This window comes from Musca domestica, unplaced genomic scaffold (assembly GCF_030504385.1).
Source record: "Musca domestica strain aabys unplaced genomic scaffold, Musca_domestica.polishedcontigs.V.1.1 15, whole genome shotgun sequence".
Classification (NCBI taxonomy): domain Eukaryota; kingdom Metazoa; phylum Arthropoda; class Insecta; order Diptera; family Muscidae; genus Musca; species Musca domestica.
The window spans coordinates 17,703,744-17,729,318 of record NW_026712207.1 but is presented as its reverse complement, the minus strand read 5'-3'; the positions used below and the strand labels follow the sequence as shown (position 1 = coordinate 17,729,318).

The following is a 25,575-nucleotide window of genomic DNA, read 5'->3' as shown; positions in this document are numbered from 1 at the left end:
CATTTATTACAATTCTAAGTTTATCTTCGACTCAATTTTGACAAATCACATTAATTTAAAGTTATAGAATAGGCGTTGTAAAAAAGACAAAATTGTATTGAAGAGCAGTTCTAAATGCATGCAATTAGAAAATAACCTGACAAGAATGGCTATTAGCACCATCGCCGCTGTTACATGTATATATAACCCCATATAAACCCATTAATATTCGAAACTGTGAGCGAAGCTAGAAGGGTGCGTGTTGGATATTTCAGCATCATAATAGTAAAAACGAATAAAAATGACAAAGGTTTGAATAGTTGGTAAAGCTAAAAGTACTGTAACGGAAATCTGGTAAATATGTCAATTCAGGTGACAATTCTTTAAAATCAACAAAGAGAATGGGACAGAAGGCATAGTAAGAATGGAAGAAATACATGTAGATTAGCTCTGAAAAAGAAGAATAAAATGTCAGTCAGTTTTATTCCATCATATTCCACGAGTTAAAGTCCACCTCACAGTTCTCCTCTTGTTAGAACTTACTGACTCTGTCAATGGAATAACACATTTTGCTAGGCTAGGATCAGAGGACTGATCACAACTTGCCACCTGCTATCTCCTCCAACATCAACTCATCTGCAAAGGTGGCGGCACTGTCTGGTTTTGATCTTTTCTGCTCCCACTCATGTCATTCCGAGCTACATCCGTAGGTTAAGATGGGATACACCACAGACATACAAAACCAATATATATCTATCGATTTTATATGCAATTAAAAGCCTTTTCTTGCGCTCCCCGTGTTGCTTTATCAGCTGACACTTTTTTTAGCACACAGCTTTGTTTCATTGCCTGGCGTTTACAATACGCGATTCAATACTAAATTGACCGACTGGCTTCCTGCACACTCGTATGTTTAGTTACTCATTTATACATAGAAGTTTTGAGATTACCAATTCAGGACGTTCTACAATATTTCAACGAAATGACAATATTATAACTATAAAGCTAAAATTAATAGGCAAAGCAAGAAGCATGGGATAGGAGATACTACAATAACAATAGGAAAATAAACATGAACAATAGTGATAAACAATAACAAATGAAATGTGGAGAATTACATGCAGTAGTTGTTGGTGTGAAGAGATTCAAATAAATTAACTGCGTAACATAATTGTATCCATGGTACAATTAAATCAAGGTAACCTTATTTTAAATTATTATATCCAGCTCTGCATTTTTCTGTAACTTACCTTGTCAAAATTTACTTCATTGAAAACATACTCTGAGTAGTGTATTTAAATAAATGGATAAATAGACATTTTGACAATGAGATGTTGTCGTTGAAAATATTGCAAGCATACGATTGCAAGACGTTACCTTCTTAATTTTACCATGATTTCATCTTATAACTTCAATTTTTAAATCACCAAAATACTCTCTAAATTAACGTAAATCTGCCAGTCACATTCGTGCATAAATACTTTTTCAGATGATTCCAAAGTGCAGATAATTTCAAATATTCCACTCCGTAACTCCTGATTTATATTGGTTTTTCATCAGCGTACTCTCTGGCATATATTGGCAAGCATCAGCTCTGCTCAAAACCATGTGCTAGCAGATGAGTCTGCAAAAGAGAACATTAAGGAAGAAAATTGATATTCTGTTTTTTTTTGTATTCTACGGTTTATTCCAACTGTTTTTTTTTTAAATATGAAGTTTGTCCAAAAGTATTAATGAAGGTAATAATAAATTATAAACATTATCGGACATACATACAATAACGATAAATCATTTTCAACATTTGTTTCTAAAAATTAGTTTTTAAGATAATTTTGATTGTATTTTTGTTAAAACTTAAAATTCGATGCAGGACAGTCATACTAATTTTCTCACAAGAATTTCTATTTCACTATTTTGCCCATCTATGCTTTCTCTTTCTAAAAAGTACGGGAACACAGAATTAAATATGAAGTTTGGCAAAAGTGTTGGTGAAGCTAATAATTAACGATAAAGAAATAAATATTTATTTAACAATGATTTGTTGATGATTTCCAAAAACAAAGGGAAATTGACTGGAGAGCGGGCTCTTGTTTTTGAGCAGCACTGATTAAAGCAATTTTTGCAAAAAATTAAAAAAAAAATATTGATTTGATTGACTAAATATCTCTAACGAATGTGGTTGAAGTTTCTAGATTTTATTGGACGTATTTCTCTCAGTAACACAACTGCCGAAATCTATCCCTTGATTCGATCTGAGTAAACAAAAGACATACATCAACATTTGGTGAAGCGTTTATTTTACAGTCTGAGATTCTTAGTGCATTTTATGGCCAAATTTCTTTGGGAGTTTGTATTAGTCCTGGATGAGCAAAATATGTAATGAATGAGAAATTCTTAAAAGAATTTTAGTATAATTGCCAATTTCCAAAATCAATTTGTTTGAAACAATTGTTAAAAATAATTCGAATATGTCTGTTTATTGATATTTCAATCATGGCAGGGAATAAGAGAAACAAACGCCAGCGTGCACACTTGTTCATCTAAGGTATTAGTCAGGGCCGAGCAGAATTAAATAAAGGGATTGTTTAAGATAAAATGAAAATTGTATTTTTCATTACACTTTGCAATTCATATAAACTTTTTAAACACGATTGTTGTCTTAAATTGTTATTAAAGTTAATTTTAATAGAGCTTAATGAATAATAAAAAAAACTAAGAGAAATTGGCCTAGAACACATTGTTGCTCAGCATTGGTATTGGTTTACAGTTAAATTAAGCAAATTCACTCTTTTCAGTCATTAGTATTTGGTAACTTTAAGATTTCAGAGAGGATCGAATAATCGCTTTAACGGCACGAACTATAGCTGCTGAAATGAATTTTTATCATAGTCTACAATAAAATCAGAACAATGCGTTTGTGTTCTTATCAGAAAAATGTCATCTTAATTCTGATAAGGGGATTTGTGGGCGAGTACTTACCTTTACGATAACATTAAAAATATTATTTATAATATTTTTGTTTGCTTTATTCTGTTTGTACTGTGTAAAGAGGGCATCAATGGGTCTTTCTCCCGTAAATGCTTTTGGCATTGATGAGTAGAATAAGAAAATAGAACTCAACTACTTCTTCATTCATTTTAAAACAAAAACATAGCTAAAGCATGGTACAATAATTTACGAGGTGTGTCATAGCAATCGCCTGAATAGAATTTTTTCTAATGGAACCCTTGTAATGCCAAAACATATACACAGCTTTTGTATGTGTATGTATTGTTGTAACTAATATATTTGTATCATTTGAAAATTCTGTTTGAATTAAAGTTCATGAAAAGGAGAACAATTTTAATGGCATCAGACACTTGATATTGAATTTGGTACTGACTTACTGAGAGTTTACAAATTCTTACCGAGAAAACGTTCTGAGTAGCTAGAATGTAGCTTCAGAAAAATGTTTTTAAAATTTGACCAACCTGCCCTACCTTGTATATAACTGTATATACTGTAACGGTCTTATGTGCGCAGAGGTAGAGGAAGAGCATATTCAATTTAAACGCATTAAATTATCTTCTTTTTATTTTGCAAAGCGCTGCTTTAAATCACAGATGGGCAAGTATGCACGCTAGCGTTTGTTTGTTTTTAACCATATACAATGCCATAAAATAATGCTTTAATACCCATTTTTTGACGATTTAAAAGTACAAAGAGAAACTGGACTGGGGTGCCCATGAATACGATCGCTGCAGCCCTAAGTGGGCTATATGATGCAATAATTACAAGGTAGAGAAGATTGAAGCCATGTGATAAGCTAGAGTCTTGTAACTTCAAATTTACAAGTAATAAATGCAACTAGTTGTTTTGTTGTTTATTTGACACTTTTTTCACAACATATTATTAATTTAAGGGAAAATCGCGAAGGCGAATGAATGAAACGTAACAATACCTAAGTATTAAGTATTACTAAGTATTTTTTCTTCCAATAAAACGCAAACACTTATTCTTCAAACATTTCAATATCATTAGAAAATAATTTGAATTAATAATAATTTAAAAATTAATTTAAATTGATAATTAATAGTAATTTAACGTAATTAGTTTATATATTACTTAAAATGTCACCTACGCTTTCTATTAGAATTATTCAAAATGTCTATTTTAGCAATATGTTGATTCCAATTATTTTTACACATTTGTGAAATAAGATAAACATGGAGAAATATGAATAAAATTCCGATATATTTTTTAAAGTGTTCCAAACTGTTTAATATTTCAATTAAATGGCAAATGTAGTTAATATTTTAAATGAGTGCCTCGAAATGTACGTTTCCTATACTCGTTGATTTTGCAAGTTTTTTGTTTTATTTTCAAAGCAATAAAAACAAACACAAAATTGTCAGAAGTCGAGTACACTCAGAAAGTTAATTTTAATCAGCCGAAAGCACTACAATGTCCTTTTATTGTACGATGAGATGCATTAAAATCTCCAATTTTTATTTAAATAGCTAAGAAGGTTTCAAGTTTCACTCCAGGCTTTTACTCTCAGAATTATCTGGTAATAGTAAGAGGTGGATAATAATAGCGATGGAAAGGCGGTCCTTAAAGCGTTACTAAATAACGTAATCGGTCGACCGCTTTTCATCGCACAAGTTAAACACATTTAATTATTTGAGTGTTACCTCAATGCGATACACAGCAGATTTTTACATTCGTTCGAATGATCTAGGACCGACCATTCTATTTATTACTTCCAATTTCCATTTCCAACAATCATTTGGTTTCATGGCTGGCACTTGAACCTCAGTTGACATTAGTTCGGAACGCACTGTATAGCATCCACAATATTTGCTTATGGGCACTGGCACTGATAATGCAGACTCTGACTGAACTGTATCGTGTGGTGGGTTGGTGGGAGAGAGAGGAGTGCGGAATGCGGAGCTATCGCGTCTAATTGTACCAATTCGAGTAGTGCTCGTTCATTCTGTTTCTGTTTTAAACATTTCACTGATAATTATGATAATATTTTGTTACTTGTCATCTGTTGTTGTTGGGACTGCTGCTGATTATGTCGTTGTTGTGGTTTATGACAATGACGATGCCTGTTCAGACGTATGGATTGTGAATGATGGTGCGGTGATAATCTCCCGACAATCCGGACAGATTGAAATACAGTTTGCTCTTCGGGCGTAGTTGTTGTTCCTGCATCAGATTTGATTCATTTGAGTTCAGTGCCGTTCTGTCGTTTGCTAAAACAACAACCCGTTAATCTCGTTCATAAAAAGTGCTACGCCTCTCCTTTTCTCCCCGGAGAAAATAATCGGTGAGCCCAGTCGGTCAACATTTGATTCCGAATTACCAAGAAGACGGTGTAATCAAAAACAAATAACAAAAGCATACACCAAAGTAAATGCATATGCCTGCTAGTTTTCAAATTCTATATTTGTCAAAGGAAGCAGTGGAATTTTTGAGGATAGTTTTGAAGGCGTAACTTTTACCTTCAACATCAATGTTGATGCTGCAAAATTAATTTTGATTTTGAAGAGTGCCGAAAGACACCGCCAAACACGTCTCTAACAAACAAAATAACGGCGGGCCATGTTCTTCAATGAACGGCTTTCGCTCAAAGTGCTACAATTGAAACTCGACATTTTATATTATTTACTAATCAATTCAAACTCAATACGCCACACTTTAGTGAAAGATAAACCGAATATAAGACAACAATAACAAACTTTGTAGGAAATGTAAAGCGATGTTATTTCGGCGCTTAAAGAACCTGAGCTGAGCTGTTGGCGTTTACCTTATCTCTCACGTGGGCCCTAAGGAAGGAGTAAACCACATTGTCGGCCGCCTTGAGTTCTTGTGACAACAGAGCTTTATTAGCCTTAAGACCCGCCCCTTGTGAAAAGTATGGTGTAACGACGTTTTGGAATACCCAATTTAGCAAAACAATATTTTGGTCAAAAACTTTTCAACTGAAAAATGTTGCTTGTATTTCTAATCTACGAATTGACTTTATAAAAGTTGTAACACGTTCTTTTTTGGTTATTTGACACGGCGGGTCTGGAGACTAAAGCACAAACCTCTTCTTTCTCGTTAGTCGCGATACCACTTTTCACAATTTACAATAAAACTGTCAATGCCCTCGATTACATTGTCCTAGATTTTTATTGTAAAAAATATTCAAAGTGTTACAACACGATTTCGTGAGAGTTGGATGCAAAAGTCTGACCTATCATTTATCGAACCATGTACACATCTGCAGTATATTTATTTTTCATGTGTCCTTTTCTTTTTTTCCAGAAATCCTGCGATACCTTAGCTCCAGTTGCTGTCAGCATTGTCGCCGTGGCAGCCAAAGAAATCGAGACTTTGAAACAGACATTGCAAGAGAAGGAGAACCACATTTTAGTTATGGAGCAGGTATGCCTCTCAGAGTCCGAACATCAGGCCGAACTGGAAGACAGCATAATTGCCTGGCAGGATAAATACGATCGTCTCTATGAGTCACACAAACGTGTTCAAAAAGTCAATCAAGGCCTGGAGGATAAGCTACTGAAGCTAGTAGATCGTAATACCGCCGAAAGGGCGCAGCTAACAAGTGATGTCGCAACGTTGAGTGTTCGTTTGGCGCAGGCGAACTTCAATATATCGAAACTCCAGAGAGAAATTGTAAGTACGACACACTAAGGTACACGCAAGATTGTGCATGCATGTCTGTAACGATTTGTAAAAATTCATACAAGGTCGTGTTAATGAGAATAAATCGAGCATTTTATTTGATCACAACCATAGCCGGCAACATGAAACCGTTAAAAAGAGGACTACAAAGGCAACCAATTTTTATGGATCTCTTGTCACAGATTTAGCCACATCCTAATGAGAGTTGTTTGTACGTCGTGGTGTATGGTGGGGTCAGGACTGACTTAGGGCACAAATCTATTTGACATTATATCAAATGTAGGTTAACGCTATGTAATGACGATGTCGCGTGTAAATGGCGGCGGGAGGCGTCCGGGTTTCAAGAGCCTCTGATTTCAATACACAAAACATATTTGTGCCATTTGTACATTCATTAATTTCTTGTACTTTTATTTTCATGCGCCTTTGTGTAGACATTCGCACATACACACACACAACTTATGGGTGTGTGATACCAAACTAGGTTTTCCCAATGTCCTTAATGTTCGGTGCATAAAAAAAACTTGGCTCAGTATGCGTTCAGCGTACAATAGCTGTATTTTAAGTGTGAAGAAAATCACTTAAATACGGAATTTTGGGAAGTTTTGAAATCATTAAAATATTGAATATTGTAAGGTACCGTCGTACGGGGGTCATACGAAAAAGGTAGACCTATTTAGACAATTTCTGCGAGAGAAACTGTTTACCAATGTCTATCGTGACCGATATATCTCATCTTCGAACTAGACCTGTTTTCAGGTAAAAGGCAGATCTGTGCAAAATCATAGCTTAGCAAATCGTTGATGGGTTGACATTTTTTGAAATCAATATTTATATTTCAGTGAAATTAATTCATTTTTTATATTTGCAGCCATAGCGTAATTTTACGAAAAGTATAAAACCCTTCGTATGTTGTTCATGCATGCACGGATGTATGTTTCGTGCAGGCACGTATGTGTATGTATAGAGCTGTGAACATTCTGAAATAATTTGGCTCACTAACACGAGAGCACATAAACATAAATTTCCGTTAACATGGAGACGTCTGTTGATTCTTTCACCTCGATTTTCAAAAACAAAACCCACTTCGCCTACAAAACCCCACTGCTTATATGTTTGTTTGTGTGCTGTATGGAATGAGTGCAAGCCATGCCTTCTAGCCGGCCGCATTCCGACATAACTGAATGCAATCAGCATTCCCTTCTTATGCTCTTTCAAATTCGTAGTCGAGAGCAAGATTTCCTTGGGAGGAAGCTGCAAATCCTCTAGCCGAGAAGGTACAGCAAATGTCTCTTGTTCGTTTTTCATTCTGCTGCAAGTGGGAAACTAACATAGAATTTAAGGACCGTTACCATTAATGACGGGTATCTTTGTGTCTGTCATCGTTCTGGATAATAGCTAAAAACACATGCGTCCGCTTATCGACAATTAGTCGCTTTCATATATCCTTATTCTTTCCGATAAAAAAGAACAAATTATAAATTAACTTTAATTATTTGTTGTTGGGAGTTACATTTTATACATTTTGTCCAAAGGGCCGAGATACAAACCTTTCCGCACCTACAGGTTTCTGGCAAGTAGATTACAAATATCTCATAATTGTCATCAACGGTTTGTATTGTCATTGCCATTGCGGCAGTCCTAACCAAATACAATATTCACTGGCAGTGAATATATACTCGTATTTTCAATTTGCGTGGGATGGGATCTGCTCCCATGCCTTATTGTTTGTCACTATACATATTCGGGCGACTGGTAAATAAATACGACAAAGAGGTGAAATCCATTCTCGACGTTCTATTAGTCATTCTTGAAGAGACGGCTGGTTGGCTGGCTGGCTGTCAGTGCTTGCGACATTAAGAAAACCAAGAACTTAGAGACTTGTTGGCTTTCCCGAACAACCACCATTTGTTATAGGTATGCAGTGACAAAAGAAACAAACCGCCTCAAAGGATATGAAATGAAAAGGGGTTATTGACTTCCGTCTGTTGGAAATGATTCAGTAACAGGATATGAAAGAAATAGCCCTTCGCTCTGAACGAAACAAGAGAGCATAGCGAACAAAGGCGTTTATGAATTTGTTAGTTTTACATTTAACATTTTAGCATAAATTACTCAAAAAACTTTGGAATTGCTAACTGGAATTGTAAATCATAACCCACGTTTAGACCATATTTATCGCAAACGTTGTCTAATTCACTTTAGCAACAAGTAAAGGAGACCAAAGTTCGAAATGCTTTTACGATCTACAGTGAAAATATTCTACCCATTATGATTTTGATAAAAATTGTCGAGTATGGGAGCTTTCACATGCTTACCTGCACAACAAAAAAGGTCACTTAATTTAAGGCTATTTCCTTCGTTTTGAGCATTGGATGATTTTACTGTCGAAAATACGACCCTGATTCTTTTAAAAAATACTATGCACTATAAATTTTTAACTGAGATATCCGTTCCCATAGCCTTAGTTTATTTGAATTAAATTTCATTTTTTGTTTATTTCTCTTTTGAGACGAGCTGAACGATCAAAAAGTTGCAGTAAAAAGGAGAGCCAGAGAGACAGCTTGGCATATTTGGTGTGGATAGCCATTTCGACCAGTTCGTAAAGGGTATATGTTTACCCCATAGCTGAGCAAGAAGGTGTTCTGCCCCACTTGGTCAATTTCTCTTAGTTATTGTTAAACAAGCAACCAATTAATGTTCATGTACTATTCATTAAAATCTTTAAAAATTAGTTTTAATATTAATTTTAAAAGTTGAAACAATGGTAATGAAAAAAAAGAAACAGTTTCAATTTTCTCTTAAACAATCTCTTTATAAAAATTTGCTCAGCTCTTGTTTACACCGTGGAATATCATATTTCATATGTGTGTTATGTTTTTTTCTTTTCTAAAAACTCCGCTACGGGCCTATGCGGCTTATTCCTTCTCCTTTGTTGTCCGTTTTTAGTTGGAATCTCAAGTTCTCTTTGGAAACACATTATACTTGCCCCCACATTGTCCTAACACCACATGTACATCAACAACGTTTTACTCCAAATGACCGATCCGAGTGCAAAAAAGTAAACAGCGCAAATAGTAAATCGCGTGCGATAAACGAAACTCTGCAGGTCATTACATCGTCGGAAGTCAATATTCCGTCCCCATTGGAATAAATTGTTTGTTGTAACGCAAACTTAGCAATCAATTCTGTACCAACCGATACGGGGAAGGGCAGTGTCGGGATTGATTGTTCGTTAGTTGCCCGCCAGCGAGCCCGACAATGGTGTTTAAAGGCATTGTTGGTGGGTAGCGTTTGTGGCCGTACAATCAACGTTCTCTTCCTGAATTAGACGTTTTCAACTCGCTTAATACTAAATGCCAAAAGCGTGCATTTCATGTATTCCTACCAATTGCCATACCAACAATTGCTTTTTTGCTATTCTTATTGTTGTTGCGTATGTATGTATGTTCATTGTTTATGTAATATAGAGTGAGCACATCCGTGCGGCGCCAAACGCTGAGAAATTACATGTATCCTGCAGACACGAACGTCATGGTGTGTGTGAGTGTGCATATAAGTACCTGTCGCCATTTCGGAGCTCCAACGACTGACACCTAACAACAGCTGCTACGTCATTCCTGCATTATTGACTCTTTCATTGGCATTTTTGTTAGTCATTGATGTTGTTGCCAAAGTTACTGTGCCAGCCACGGTTCCTCAATATCAAGCTGTGGCATTCTTTCTAATTTGTTTTCAGACATCGTTTGTGTGTCTTAATTTTTAGAGTTTTAACAGGAGTCTGAAGGCAATTTATCGCGTTACTATACTATAACACACGTACGTATGTGTAAGTCATCTTTAGTTTGTCATCACATTATGTCATAAAATCTGCATCAGTTGCACTCACCAATTGCATCCAATGCGAAATTGTTGCGGCCAATGCTCGGCTCCATAGCTAAGAAGACATTTAGCGAAAATGACTCATACCAGTGTCCATTTTTGTAATATTTTGTTATTTTGGGTTTTAAACTGATTTGCCATTGACTACGTCGGAACGACTTTTATCGCAAAAAGAGCTAAGGCGGCCTACTGAAACTTGGCTAATGTAGAGAGTGTATGAGAATGTATTTTCTATTGTATTTATATATGCCATACAAAATACATTCTCCATTTTACAATTTTCATAAATGACACATTGGGTCGTCTCCGAATGGCATTACCATAGCAACCTTCCAGCAGTAATGTTCAATTGGATGGATAAAGTGTTAAAGCCTTAAACATCTATCTTTCCGGACGGTCTTACGAAAAGACATTGATAACGTTTTATAACCCGACCAGTAATGCTTTTATCCACTTTCTTCAACTATTCACTTGACCAGATTTACACAACCATTTATCACACTTTAGCAAGCACTAACACCACCGACCACTCCTCTTCCTCCCAGTTACCATTTGCGGAATACTTGAAGGAAAAATGGAAAAGTTTTCTATTATTATTTTTTTTTCGATGCTGCATTTTTGCTGTGGCAGATAAACTTGTCTTTGGAATAGACCACAACGCGTACTTTCCTCAAATACGATTGTTTGGCTTTTGCGAAATAAAGTATGTATGTAGTTTGTTCCCTCCTGGCTATGTATGTAAATAAAACGTTTTTGTTTTGTCTAAAAGGATAATTTATCCCATGTATGGCGGTTCGCAATAATCTCCCTCTAAACAATTATAAATGAATCTCAGCACCACAAATAGAAGTCCAAGTCAAAGTAAAAAAAATAGGCAAAACAAAATCAAAGCATTCGCCACTACTAAAGCGCAGCAAGTTACTTTATTAGTATTGAAGTTATGTAAAATATATAAAAGATATTCGAAATATACGAAATCCATAACCTTGAAATACTGAAGTGGACCATCTGTCTCAGACATAAAAAATATCGAGAGGTAGCCTTTCGCTACGATGTAAATAAGTTCTGAGAGTATAATAAATTATGGGCATTTTCATCCACTTTCTAGATTATTGTGTTGTTTTTGTCTCTTTTTGAATGCTTTCGATATATATATATATATATATATATATATATATATATATATATATATATATATATATATATATATATATATATATATATATATATATATATATATATATATATATATATATATATATATTTAATATTTATATAAATATATATATTTAATATTTTTCAAACATGTTTGTTAACTATCTTTTATATAAAAACAGTACCGAGGACTCAGCTTCTTGCAGGGCTTATTTTATGTTAATCAAGTTTTGAGATTTGCGGTTTTTCGTTGCATTTAAAGTGAAATTGGGTCCAAGTATGTTCGTGTGTACGGTTACAAGTTTGTTGAAATTGAAAAAGCCACTACCGATCCCTTCCTATTTCGAAGCATGAAACACCCTTCTGGCGGCCACATATAGTATGCTGAGTGCAAACTTTGCGCGTGTTCGTCGCAACATACTCGACTTGTGCATGTCAGTGTTTGTGTGTGTTGCTATAGTTGCAATTCTGTATTGCGCAGACAATGGACTTTGAAGAAGGAAAAAGGCTAATGGCCTCTTGGTGTTGCTTTGTCCTGTCTATTTGTTTTACTTCTACAAACACTCGCACTGCCTTTATTCCAGCAGCTAGGAAGAGATTTCTGAAATGTAAATGTGACTGCAATTGGAATTGTATTAATAAAATGTCGATGGGTTTCAAAAAGTTTGTAGATTTTATATGAAACGTTCTTCAGATTAAAAATGACAACAGGAATGCATATTCTGCAGAGTTGCGATCTTTTGGTGACCCAATGTATTAAAATGTCTGAGAAAATAATTGGTGTGTTCCAGAACCTGCAAGAATCTACTGGTTTTGCAATGTTCTCCGATATCATAAAGGGAATATCGGTAAAAACTTTTACATTCATGCAGTTCCGGAACAGACCAACTATTATAAAAACATAATATTGGCAATTCTTAGCCTTGAAAAAACTTGAGAGTATGTTGTAAAATGCTTATCATACATAAATGGGGTATATTTTGTTGATGCAAATGGTCAGGCTTAATCCCTTTATTCTTGTTTTTATAAAAAAAAAACGTTTGTTTATTAGTGGAGAACGATGGTAATGTTTACCAGTGACTAATAATATTCCTGATTTTCGTTAGGTAATTATAATTTCCGGGCGAGAGAGTTAAGGAAATTAGAGACCCCTTACTTCTCTACAGCCTTTCGTACTTAAAAATCAATTATTAAGGTCATTATAATTTTCTGAGGCACATTTGTACAAACATGACCTCCGTTGTCTGGTCTATTATAAATACAGCATGAAAATTACTGACTGGAAAACTCGTCTAATATAAACGTAGTTTCGTGTATGTTTTCTTAGGAATCTGAAACGGATCCTTGACTACACCAACAATGGTCAAAATAAAAAGGTCTCATGACAGCACAATTTAAATAGCACAAAAAACTTAAAGGCCGTCAATGGCAACTGCAACAAATATCGCATTGAGGCCAAGTTAGCTAGCTAGCTAAACATAAAATTGATGACAGACCCGACAGATAATTGATGACAGACCCGAAGGTTGATGAGTTGTGATAAATCAAAAGTAAACATTTACCATGGGTTTAACTAGATTTTATTGTCGGATACGTTTTCATTTATGTGGATTGTTAGCCTGCCTATTCAACATAGGAAGAGGAGTCGCGTAAATGTTTTTAATTAAATCTTACTTTTTCAGTAAATTTCTTACAGCAACTTTTTAAATAGATTAAAATCTGGCAAGAAAGCTCATTTTCCTCAAAAATGTATGTGTTCCCTCTTAGGATTGTTGAGCTTCCCGAAACAAAATTGCATTTTTTAATAGTTTCATTTTTGTTATTTGTTGGTGTGTAATAAATTAACACTCATTTACTGGACATTTGGGGTCATCGAACATCGCACAGTAATAATTGTTACACAGTTTTTGATTTGAAATGGCACAATATGTCTTCGAAGGATTTAAAATAACGCAATAGTTATTACAAAATGTACAATCTTGTAAGGGGCATACACGTGGAAATGCTGAATTTCCTTCCAAAAGTCTAATCACTTAATTGATTTTTCTCCTTGTCCCCAATTTCGTATTAAAAGGCGTCGAACAGGCGCCAACCTTCAAGTGCGTAAAACAGCAATAAAAATAACATAAAATGTTTGTTAGTCAGAAAAAAATGTCATGTAGGTATATATTTTTTTTATCGGTCAACGTTGTGGCATAGCCCCCGAAATGACGGACGTACTTTTGCTTTAATTTTTCATTTCGTGGAGTTGCGGTGTGACGTGGTTCTCCGAAAAGAACAATTTCAGTCGATTTAATTTTAATTAAAATTTCTCAGAGCATTAGTGAACGTTTCTTATGTGGAGTCGCTATCGTGCCTGGTGGATAATTTGCAATAAAATAGCAATTTACCATTTGGCTTCAAGTGCAAATGAAAACAAATCGCACATTTTTACTGGAGAACAACAGTAGTAAGGAAAGGCAATGTCCATGCACCTTTTCCCTTAATTTTACTTCTGAAGACGTTTGTTTTGCAAATTTGGTTCGCTGGGCATGCCCTAAATCATTTAGTGTTTCGAATCATTCAGCTCGAATGTTATATCAACGTAACAATTGCTCTGTTCCAGTAACTGCAAGAATCTACTAGTTGCAATTTTCTTCGATATCATAAAGGGAAAATCGGTTATCGTAGTAAAAACTTTTACATTCTCGCAGTTCTGGAACAGACCAAATATGTTATGTATATTGTATATTTTAGAAATAACATCATGCGACGCTTGTAGATTGCTTCTCGGCTTCGACATATTTGGCATTTACTGCCATCAAATACGCGAAAAGTATTAATATTGAACCAAAGTATTGACTATTGGTAGCAAAAACTGAATCATTTTCTTGCAGTTCGTTATGTAACGGCTGAAAATCTTCCAAGGAAGTCATAACTTTATTGCGGCCGACTTGTTCAGCGTCTTTACTCGATTTGTTTTCGGGAATCTTCTTGTTTTTTAAACTTATTTGTTTTCCTTCTTAGCCTGAGCTTTTTTTGTTGTTAGTAGGAATGGGTACAGACAAATATGTACACATACTGTATGGGTGTTTGTGCACGTACATATATGTTTGTAAGTCTTGTATCTGCACTTGAAATATCGTTTTGTTTACATCGACATCTCGTCTTGCCATCATGCACTCGTACTCGGAAGCCTTTACAGAATTACCACAAAAATGACTCACGAATATCCTTGCTCCCACACACACACACATACGCGCACAGAATTTTGGTACATCTAACGCTTTCCCTTTGAATGACATCAGTGTCGGTGGTTTGTCTCGTTACTGTCTGCTACCGATTGATGACGTGAGTTTATTATTGGCAGTTTGGTAATGAAGGAAGCAGTGACAGTTTGTCATATCTGTCGCACATCTGTAAAGAAAGATTAGGCTGATTTTCATGGATTTACTAACAAAATACTAATATTGTTAATAACAAAGATTTAAAATGTGAAGGTGATGCCACCAAAGAAGTCAAAAATATTTTTATCCAGGACACAGAAGCTTTTTATTTTGAAGTTTACCGAGGAGCATATTAGTAAAAACATTGCACAATGGTTTCAACCTCTTCAAATATAAACCCTAGCACCCAACAGTGACCTTAAAATCAAAATTTTTTAAAAAAAATTGTGGCGTTTAGTTCGTGTACTCAAAACAATCAACATCTCTCTATCCTAGACATCAACAACATTTAGAACAATTTAATACCTTTCGTACAATTATAGTACATATTTCCAAAACCACCTCTATATCTCAATTCTAGATACCTCAATATCGATTACTATTACCGAATACAAAATTTAGTACCATTTACTACTTTTCGTACAAATACATGACGCATTTCCAAACCACAGCCAAATCTCAAACATAGTACAATTCCCTTTGTCAAACTTAATTTCCAACCCTTATTCTCATGCAAAATTGTAAGTTTTTAACTTTATCCGTTCACATAATAGCAAATGGTACCATTTTAGAAGATTTCCTAAATTTAAAGTTTGAATTTCCAAAAACCCTTTGGCACATCTATCATACACTCCATCAGTCACCCTCATTCCAAACTAAAAAGGTCTAACTCTACTGTTTCATTAAAAAAAAAAACAAAGGGTACCAAATTGTGTACCTTGTAATACTTTTCGTAGCGTCCTAGTACTAATTTCCAAAAACCCAGCCTTACCTGACCCCTTCGAACTAATAGTGACCCTCGCCCAAAATTTCAAGATTCAAGCTTCAGCCGTTTCGTCTGAACGTCGATGAATCGTTAAGTCTGTCAGTAAAGCACTTTACTCTTTTATTAACATAGATATTGGAATGGTTAGAATATCTTCTGAAGATGTACTCTTCGAATACAGTTCTATATCAGTTCGAACACTTCCTAGTCTATTTTGGACAAGAAACATTATTGCGAAACCTACATATAATTGCTGTGTGCTCTTGTCTAGAATAAGAAATCTATGTGTTTGTGTATCTCTAGGATATATTTTGTGTACGAACACTTCCTTAATTGTTATAAAGCTCTGTATTTTGTCCAAGAAAAGAAAAGATTAAAAAAGATTAACCCATTAAGCTTTAAGGCTCATCGATTAAAGTTTTATAATTTTGGCATTTTGCACTAAGTTATATAAAAAATTTCTTTCAATCGACAATCAGTTCAATAATCGGCAGGAGACGGATCAATGTCTTTAAGGGTTTGATTGTCCCACAATTCTCATATTTTTTTTTTTTTTATCAAAATTTTAGATTGGATGAATATGCCGGTTGTTATAACATACATGTCTATCGTGGGTTATGTGCGTCTTAGTTGTGTGTTTGTTTGGGTTCGCCAGAGTGTGTTTGGTTGTTGACATCATGAATAATTGATGGATCCTATAAAACGCTTATTTAAGTCAAGGATGAGGGGCCAATTGTCATCCACAACAAAAGATCAAGAATGCACATAGGCGTGTACCTTTTGCTGGTATGAAACATGATTTGTATAACCTTCACCACACTTTGGAAGGTATGTTAACTATTTTTCCTTCCTTCTGTAACTCCCCGAAATACTCCTTTCAGACCAAAGACATAGAAATATAAAATGGGACAACACAGAGTCAAAATATTGTCTTCAGGCGAAAATAGCTCTGTTGTTGTGATGTCGTAACAACATAGTTACCAAAGTTAAGTGCTTAAAACCGATAAGATAATACACAATTAATTGGGAAAATCTACGGAATAGAAGAGAAAATGGTTTGTGGCTATACTATCTTGAATAACAGCTCATGACAGAAGCATCTAAAAATGTTTGTAATTTAATGTCTATGACGCACCAAACACGCTATGTATCTCTAATTTCAATGACATTTGGAATGTGTAACGGAATTTAAAACGAATTTACATTTGCCAAATTATATTGAAATCGGTTCAGATTTGGATATAGCTCCCATATATATTTTTGACCGATCTAGTTTATTTGATGCACCAAACACGATATGTATGTTCGATTCCAATGAAATTCGGACAGAGAGACGAGATTTGGTATCAACCAAATTATATTGAAATCGGTTGAGGTATGGGTATAGCTCCCATATATATATTTCGGCCGATTTCTTGTATGTTATGCGCCAAACACGATATGTATGTCCGATTACAATGAAATTCATAATTTGTTTTTACGATTTGATTATTACGATAATAAATTTGACAAATTAACTAGAAATCAGTTAAGATTTGCATGTAGCTCCCATATATGTATATTCCGCCGGTAACTCATCGTTTTAATAATTTTAGTATATAAAATTTTGAATGCATATAAAAACAAAAGGGGTCGCAAAGCGCGCCGGGTTCATCATTTTTACACACAACAGAGTTATTAATTTCGCAACAACAGAATATTGTTAGGTTTTTTTATAACAAAAACTTACGGGATATTCATAACAAAAACTTACATAGCCACTGTGAACTTTCCCCATTAAGCATCTTCATCATAAGCTGAATAAGGTTTGCGGTCGTTGGGTCATTGCAAATTTTATGACCATAAAGTAGCCGACCCTGTAATTGAATTATGGTTGCCAATGTATTGCCATTTGAAAATTATCCATCGATTCAATGGACGGAGGACCTTATCACTTCTGAAATGGGAAGGGCTCAATAATATCTATTGATCATAGATTGTGTGTACATATGTGCATGCGTGTGCGTGCGCGCGCTCGCGTCTGCACTCCTGTGCTGTCGTAATGAAATGCCCAACAAGCGGTTTTATCCCCAACAGCCAACAGCCATCGGTGATGAATTTATGTGTACTCTTTCCAAGGAAAAGTAATGAGCGCACTTACACACATCTCTGTGGGATGTGAGCGACGACAGCAAAACAATATCGACCACTTGTGTTAACACAATTACTTGCATCGAGTAATTACTTATATATATATAAGGCTGATATATATATATATAAGGCTTATATATAAAAGGCTGAACTAAAACATAAAAGTCGACGAACATACATACATACATATATACACCTCTGTAAAAAATTCTGCACGGTATTACAGAAAAATATTTACATTTAAATTGCGAAATCAATTCCTGAAGGAAGGTTTTCAATATGAAATCATAGGCTTACGCGAATAACTTCTGTGTAGCTCTAGAAAATGCTCATCTGAGAAACCAGAAATCGATTCATATATTCCTATAGCTTTCACATATATTGTTCATCCAATTTGTTAATTTTGTTATTATCTAGATCGGGTCAGATTTGTATATATCTCCCATATATAATTTCGTCCGATTTGCATTTTATTGTGCACCAAACGTGTAATATTAGCCCAAATTGGATGCAATTTGGCACTTAAGACCGAATTGAGTACTGAAGCTTGTATGTCAAATTTGGAAGATCGGTTCAGATATGGCTGTAGCTCAAATATATATTTATCATCCGATTTGTTATATTTGTTCCCAACAGCCGTAATATGCACTCCGTAACAACGATATTCAGGGAAATATATCAAATACAGCTCAGAAATATATTTGCCAAATGTTATTGAAATCGGTTCAGATTTGAATATAGCTCCCATATATATCTATATCCGATTTTAAGTTAATTGTGCGCCAAATAGGCAATACAAGCCCGAATTGCAAAGATGCACATGCTTCGGCATATTTAGTTCTTTTAACTTTAAATTATAATCATAATCATAGCTCTAAATATGCAAAGTGGTGTAGGGTATCATAAAGTCGGCCCGTCCGACTTTAAGACTTTCTTTACTGGTATAGAAAATGCGAACAACCACAGGGGCCAAGTAATTAAATTTGCCACGGCCTACTGTAGTGTTTTTACGCGGTGTGCATAATTTAATACACATGTACACGTGTGTGCATGTGTGTACGCAACCACATGTTCATATTTATGTTCAAATATACCAAACATTTTGCATCGGAATTGGCAGTTTTAAAAGTGCGTGCTAAACAAAACGATGATTATGTGAAAATTGAATTCATTTATGAATCAAACGCTCAAATACACACACGCACATGCGGAAAAAAATAAACATGATGTCCTCTGTTATTGTTGACATTTTTAATTAAATTATTTTTCCCCCAACCAAAGTCAGACACATGTTCACTCATACATTTGTGAAAGTGAGTGGTTTTAAAAGGCGAGAACTATGGCCAGTTCATCACAAATGGATACATCCTTAAACAGTATTGGAAAGACCTTCTTCATGGCACAATTCTAAAAAGAAAATCTATCTTTTTTGTTGTTACTACAAAAATAACCTCTATGTATGCTGCCAGACGAAACGGACAAGGCTTATATCAGGATATTTTTCCTGCATGCCGAACGGGCAGAGGGATAGAGCTAGATCGACACCATATATGCTGAAAAGGTTTTCGTCCAAATTGTTACTTCGTTGAGGCACATTTTGGTTGTATCAAATAACAGTTTCTGGGAGCCAAAATACAGCTGAGAGTATAAATACCATGGCTATTAATTTATTTTTATTTTTGTTTTTATTTACAAAATTTGGTTGCAAATTAAAAACGACGACGTAACAATTGAGTTCAACGAAATGAAAAAAAAAATATATATATATAAAATATATATATATATATATATATATATATATATATATATATATATATATATATATATAGATATATATATATATATTATATAAATTGCACATTAAAATCCTACATACTTCCTAAATATGCTTTAAGACTAGATTTTTTCTGATTGCATGGAACCGATGTGTCAAAATTCTTTTGTGGTTAGGATAAAGCCGTTTCAAAGGATTTTCGCTTTTTTTGATTTTTTTGTTTGTCGTGTGGTGAAGGACAGCAGATGTGCTTACAGCAAGATTGAGACAACACTCTGCCGAAGGCATGAACATAATCCAAGGTGACGAAGCGGATGGCCACTTTAATTGGTAATCAAATCAAACTGAATCAACAACACCAAATACAAGAATATCCTCTCCAGCGTCACTAGAATCAAAGTTTTATCAAAGGTGAAGAGGCCACAGGCCGAGTAAGATATTCGAGGTTGAGCGTGCAGCAAATAAAGGTTAAAGTGCGAAAGCTGCAGTTGGACACCAACACCAACGTCATTTCCATCCGAGCGAAGAGTGAAAACGTAAAAGAAAGAAAGAAAACACAAACATGGTCAAGAGCAATGTTATGGCCATTTCTCGCTGGCGAATGGCTCAATAATGCCAGTAACTTACACAGCCCTCCAACCGCACATTCGCTGGTGATGCCAAGGCTCTCAGCCAAATGCTCGATGTGTACAGGTGACGGGTGTGAAAGAACTGCAAACGCATGTCGTCCAGCATCACAACGATGAGGAACATGTCCCACAGCAGTCCAATAACATACATCAGGGCGAACGGATTGATTGGGATGGGAGGCGGTCTGGCTTCGGCATCATTACTTTTGCGTTCCCGGCGCGCCATTTCGGCTGGCACAAAGTACATGATAAATATCTGAGTGACACATTCCATTATCACTGACATCAAGAAGCTGAGCAACTGCCAGCCATATAAGTTCACGTAGGTCGTGCTCAATTTGACCAAGATGTAATGAAAATGCATTAATTGGCCAACATCCTTACAGAGCTTGTCTCTGGATTGTGCATTAACACCACCTCTGTGATGGGGCAGAGTTCGCAGGTTCAGTAGCAGCCCGACAAGGTTTGCATTCACCTGTTTGATGAGCAAAGTTATCAACAGAACGCCAAAGTAGAGCATATTCAAGGTCATCTGCAAGACCATCAGGCAATAGTGAACGAAGACCAGGGTGGCCAGGTACCACATATTCGACACAGCATTATCGTTTTCAATCAGGAAGACCGTCCACAGGGCCTGCAAGACCACAGTAAGACACTTGCTAACCACCTTCCACGTGACATAGCCATTGACGAAGCTGGGGCGGTCCAACAGTAGACCGCTCAAATGCAGCATTTGATTCACACTTGAAATGATGGCACTCCTGAAGATCACTTGCATGAACAGAGTGGCCAAAGCACAGGTCAACATGACGCCATAGCGGATGTATCCTACGTATGTGAGCAGGTCGTTTTGTCGCAGGAACACCATGTCCGAGTAGAGAATCTGCAGGGCAATTGGCGTGTAGGACACAGCTATTACCAGCATTACGACACTGTACGCGAAAGTGAGTGCCGTGTTCTCCACCCTGGTCTCTCTGAAGTTATAACGGAGGCAAAGAATGCCAAGGACGCGACACAAGCCGTACGAAGCAATAGAGAGGGTGTACAGGAAGAAGCCATTGATTGTTGACAGCCATGTTGATGCTGTCGATTGGTGTTGAGTCCGGAAATTGCCGTCGAATGAGTGTGACTTCATAACGAAGCTAAATACAGACTGTATTTGGAATCGCTTTCGCCTCTGCGAAACAAAGAAACATTAGATTTCGACCATCGATGTAGTACAGTAGCTGCAACAAGAACGCACCCATACGCACATGCATACATACGAAGACCAGGGTGGTATGAACTACCATTAACCCAACGTACCTTAAGTTTGAAATGGACGTGTAATGCTTGTTCACAAATTGTAGAATAATTGAAACTGTATCCTTTATATATTTATATATATATATATATATATATATTTATATATTTATAGGCTTATCCTTGCAATTGTAGCAAAAGCTTACGAAACTTATATTGAGCTTATTCTTTTAATATTACAAACGCAAATGATTAGCAATTTTTATTAAATTCAATTTACTGGTTCTGGTTACTGTCTCCTGTTGCTTTCACTTTTGATTCGCATTTTGAGCTCATGCCTCTCCTTCATTTCTCAACTTTGTGAACTTGGGTTAGATTTCCGCAATTTCTTGATACGTCCACTCTGAAATGGAATTGAAATAATATACCTCTCTAAATGAATTCACCATTACCTTAAGAATGTGGTTCGGACATATAATTGTGTCCAAAATTAGCTTGGCATTTGTTATTTACTATAAAGAACAATTTGGTACCGATAATATTCGCAAAAATTAAAAACAAATTTGCCAACGAAGGCAGGCAGACGTTAGATAAGTTACTTTAATTTAATTTATTTTTGGCATGTTGGGTCTGCACTACTAGTCTCCACACTAGTTACTAGAGTTTGAAATAACCCAAAAATAAAAAGTCCAATGTATTTCTAAATTGCTTCAAATATTTAGGAAATATGTCTCTTTTTTCAAATTCCGAATATACTATAAGCAGTAATACTCTCTATAGTATATTCGGAATTTGAAAATTTGAGAAGAAACCACTAGTATTTTGGAAATTTTATATCTTAAGATACCATTTGAAATTTATAGAATATCGCCTACAATCCAGAGATGTAACTTTCAATTGCAACCTCTATATATACATATATTGATATTATTGAAATTGATAATGAGAGTAAAACAACAACAAACAGTGTAGCCAAATCTTATTTGTTACAGTTTCAAGTCAAGATTGCCGAAGGGTCGAATTCGGGTCTAAGTCGTTTCTCGCTATCAAAAGTTTTTGGTGCAAAAAATTAGTCAGCATTCATTTAAGACTTTTTGCCAGACCAGATCTATCGAATGCACTGTTATTGGGACAGTTTTGGTTGTGCCCAAATGTCCTTTGAATCAAATGGCCTAAGCATTAGTAGAGGCAAGTGGTCACGTTGTCGAGCACGTTAATAATTGATTAGGCTTCGTTTTGTTTTTCTTTTAATTCGTGAGATCTTATCTTTGGACCCTGCGCCTTTAAACGTAATTTCGTAATTAATTTGTGTAATTGGCTTCATTTGCGTAGTTCCTTACCTAAACATTTGTAGGTTGCGTTCAGTAAAACGTCACCATTTAGCTAATGGAAGGATTATTGTTAAACGTTTTCCTTCTTGACTAGCACACGTTGAAGTCCACGGAATAATTCACCCACGGAAGTATCCCTGTTAACAGCGGCAACAAAAAATAAACCAGTAACAAACATCGCACAGTGGTTCCGATCCATGACAAAAATCAAGAACCCGAATACAATAAATTTCAACTTTAATATTCCAAAAATATTGTTTACCTTTAAAACCGCATTTGACAACCTAAAGCAGAGAATGTTGAAGTATTTTTTATGATATTGGAGGATCTTTAAGTGCTCATTGCAGTATAGTCAGTTCAAACATTATATTAAACAAGATGTGAATCTGAAAAATCATTTGAAAATATATGCCAAAATTTTGAAAAATCCCTCAAATCGGGGTCAGGGTTTTTTTATATCAAAAACAATCATAAAGATCATTACATCAAGACAATTTTTCACACTTCAATAGGGAAAGGGTAGGGTTCTATGGGAACTATATCAAATTATGGACCCATATTAACATTATTTTGCAAGGATATCAGGTATCCATTGAAAACATCAAATGTAAAATCTCAGTCCATTTCAATTCAAGATGTACCTAAAATCTTAAAATTTCTTAAAATCGGAGGGTTATATGGGGACTGTAGCTAAACGTGGGCCAATCTTCACAGTTTTATGATTACATTATTTTTTACTCATTATGAAGCTAATCTAATTTGTCACACCTTCCCATACATGTGGGACCACTGTGCAGCGTCAATGCCCTCCTTCCTTTCCCCAGTCACATACATATACTACGTCCGTACATGTAAGAGTGCCAAAACTATTTCAATATGTAACTACAAGTCTTGCCTCCAAAAATGAAGGACTAAATTCTGTCGGAATTTCATTTTATTCGAATAGTTGTGTTACATGCGCTTCCTACATGCACCAATTTTGGAATGAAAGACATAATAACGGCAAATGCCTTTGCTCCCCGCTGCTGCAGCTACTGTTTTAGTATTAAAATTCTTCACACCAAATTTGGCAAAACAATTTCGAGTTCAAAAGGGGCGATAAACTTTTGCAGGGATGAGCAGACGTTGTTTGTATTTGGGTCAATTCATCTTTTCTCCGCTCACCCCAAATGATGCCTTGAAGTGCAGCCAAGGCGGAAACATGGGTTGTTCTGAAAATGAATCGAAATATAATTGTGTTCTCACAATTGTGATTGTTTGCAAACACACACACACATATACTGACATGTACATTTATCGCGGTAACTAAACTAAAATGCATTTCAATATTTTTGTATTTTCTAGGAACGGTACAAAACTGACATCAATTTGGCTATACAATTACTGCAGTGTAAACCCGATAGCTTTGTGCCCCAAAAGATTTCTTCGGTAAGTATAAAAAATATAATGAGGAGAAGAAAATATTACTAAAAGATACCGGAGGAATACGTGGGAAGTACATGCAGATTAATTAGAAACATTTATTGGATTGTGGACAAAAACATTGCCTCGGAATGGGGACTTTAATAAGCATATCGGTCGGCCTTTTCTCGGGAATAGGATTTATCGTTCGAAATTCTTATATAATGCCTCATTAATTGTATTTATATGCGCATATGTAACTTTGCCCCTCTTATGCTTTCCACAGCTGCCCATCGACATCCAGTCCAAAGTGTCATCGTACATGCGTGTGGATACAAATTCCCATTCCGATTCGGAGGGCAGCATTACCGGAGTGGGTATCACAACAACAACTGCCTATAAAGTGCTTCCCGCAAATGATTCGCCTCCGCGCGAAACATGTCCCTTTCCCCCCACCGCCATGGTATATTCGATGAGGGGACTTGGTAAGTGTTAGTAGACCACGCTTTTACCAATTTTTATTTGCCTTAATTTTAGTTTTTGAAATTTCTTTTTAAGTTTATAATTTTTTTATTCAAATTAATTGCTTTAGCTTCCCCACTCACATATACCCACATCCATCCTCCCACCAAGTAGCACAATATGTATTTGTTTCAGTGCAAGTACGCTAGCTGCACACACACACACACACACACATAGAGACCAGAGACAAAGGTGTACATTCTCTTTGATGCATTCTAAGAGAGCTAACATTCTGATGAAGAGGGTCCTTTCCAATGCACCTGGCTGGTCATATGTCGTGCTGTGTGTCCAGTTAATTTTGTGGTTTTTAGTTGCATTTAAGGCCTATTTCGGTTTGTATAACTCAAATGTGAGACGGAACGTGGCAGTGTCCGTTGTGCTGAAGCCTTTGTTTGAGGACAGCAAATATTCAATATCACGCAACGATTTCAAACCCTACACCAACAAATCTCGGTGGCTTTCGAAGTAAAATTGAAAATCGCTATTGGCGTTGTGTCGTTGTGGTCGCTTTCATTGGGTTTTAATTGTAAATATTTGTTAGCCTTGATTGTTTTTTTTTTTCATTTTTTCCCTGATTTTTTTTTTTTGTTATTTGTTTACACGTTTATTTTAGCAATTAAGCTGTTCATATTGATTTAAATATATTATTTACCTTATTCAATAC

The 25,575-nt window shown here is 35.5% G+C and overlaps 2 protein-coding genes, 1 long non-coding RNA gene and 1 other non-coding gene across 5 annotated transcripts; 1 reads left to right on the top strand and 3 right to left on the bottom strand.

Annotated features, from left to right (window-relative positions):
• Positions 1 to 1,257: 1,257 nt before the first annotated feature.
• Positions 1,258 to 10,865, bottom strand: LOC131801274 (uncharacterized). The gene is made up of 2 exons (XR_009341768.1): positions 10,544 to 10,865; positions 1,258 to 1,603 (listed from the first exon to the last, which is right to left on the bottom strand). It is a non-coding gene; the product is annotated as an uncharacterized LOC131801274 (long non-coding RNA).
• LOC101901384 (tight junction-associated protein 1) lies at positions 4,474 to 25,474 on the top strand. 2 transcript variants are annotated; one of them, XM_020039344.2, is made up of 5 exons: positions 4,474 to 4,873; positions 6,277 to 6,645; positions 24,333 to 24,416; positions 24,676 to 24,874; positions 24,982 to 25,474. In XM_020039344.2, exons 1-5 carry the CDS (start codon positions 4,844 to 4,846, stop codon positions 25,023 to 25,025), a joined length of 726 nt encoding a protein of 241 aa, XP_019894903.2. In that variant the 5' UTR covers positions 4,474 to 4,843; the 3' UTR covers positions 25,026 to 25,474. The 2 variants fall into 2 exon arrangements, with proteins under 2 accessions (XP_019894903.2, XP_019894904.2); XM_020039345.2 differs by lacking the exon at positions 24,982 to 25,474 and having other exon boundaries at positions 4,476 to 4,873; positions 24,676 to 24,885.
• LOC131800467 (putative gustatory receptor 77a) lies at positions 19,888 to 21,420 on the bottom strand. Its single transcript, XM_059119774.1, has 2 exons — positions 20,414 to 21,420; positions 19,888 to 20,268 (listed from the first exon to the last, which is right to left on the bottom strand). The coding sequence occupies exons 1-2, from the start codon at positions 21,338 to 21,340 to the stop codon at positions 20,110 to 20,112; spliced, it is 1,086 nt and encodes a 361-aa protein (XP_058975757.1). The 5' UTR covers positions 21,341 to 21,420; the 3' UTR covers positions 19,888 to 20,109.
• On the bottom strand, positions 21,841 to 22,367 carry LOC109614078 (uncharacterized). The gene is made up of 2 exons (XR_009341767.1): positions 22,110 to 22,367; positions 21,841 to 22,060 (listed from the first exon to the last, which is right to left on the bottom strand). It is a non-coding gene; the product is annotated as an uncharacterized LOC109614078 (transcript).
• Positions 25,475 to 25,575: the final 101 nt, after the last annotated feature.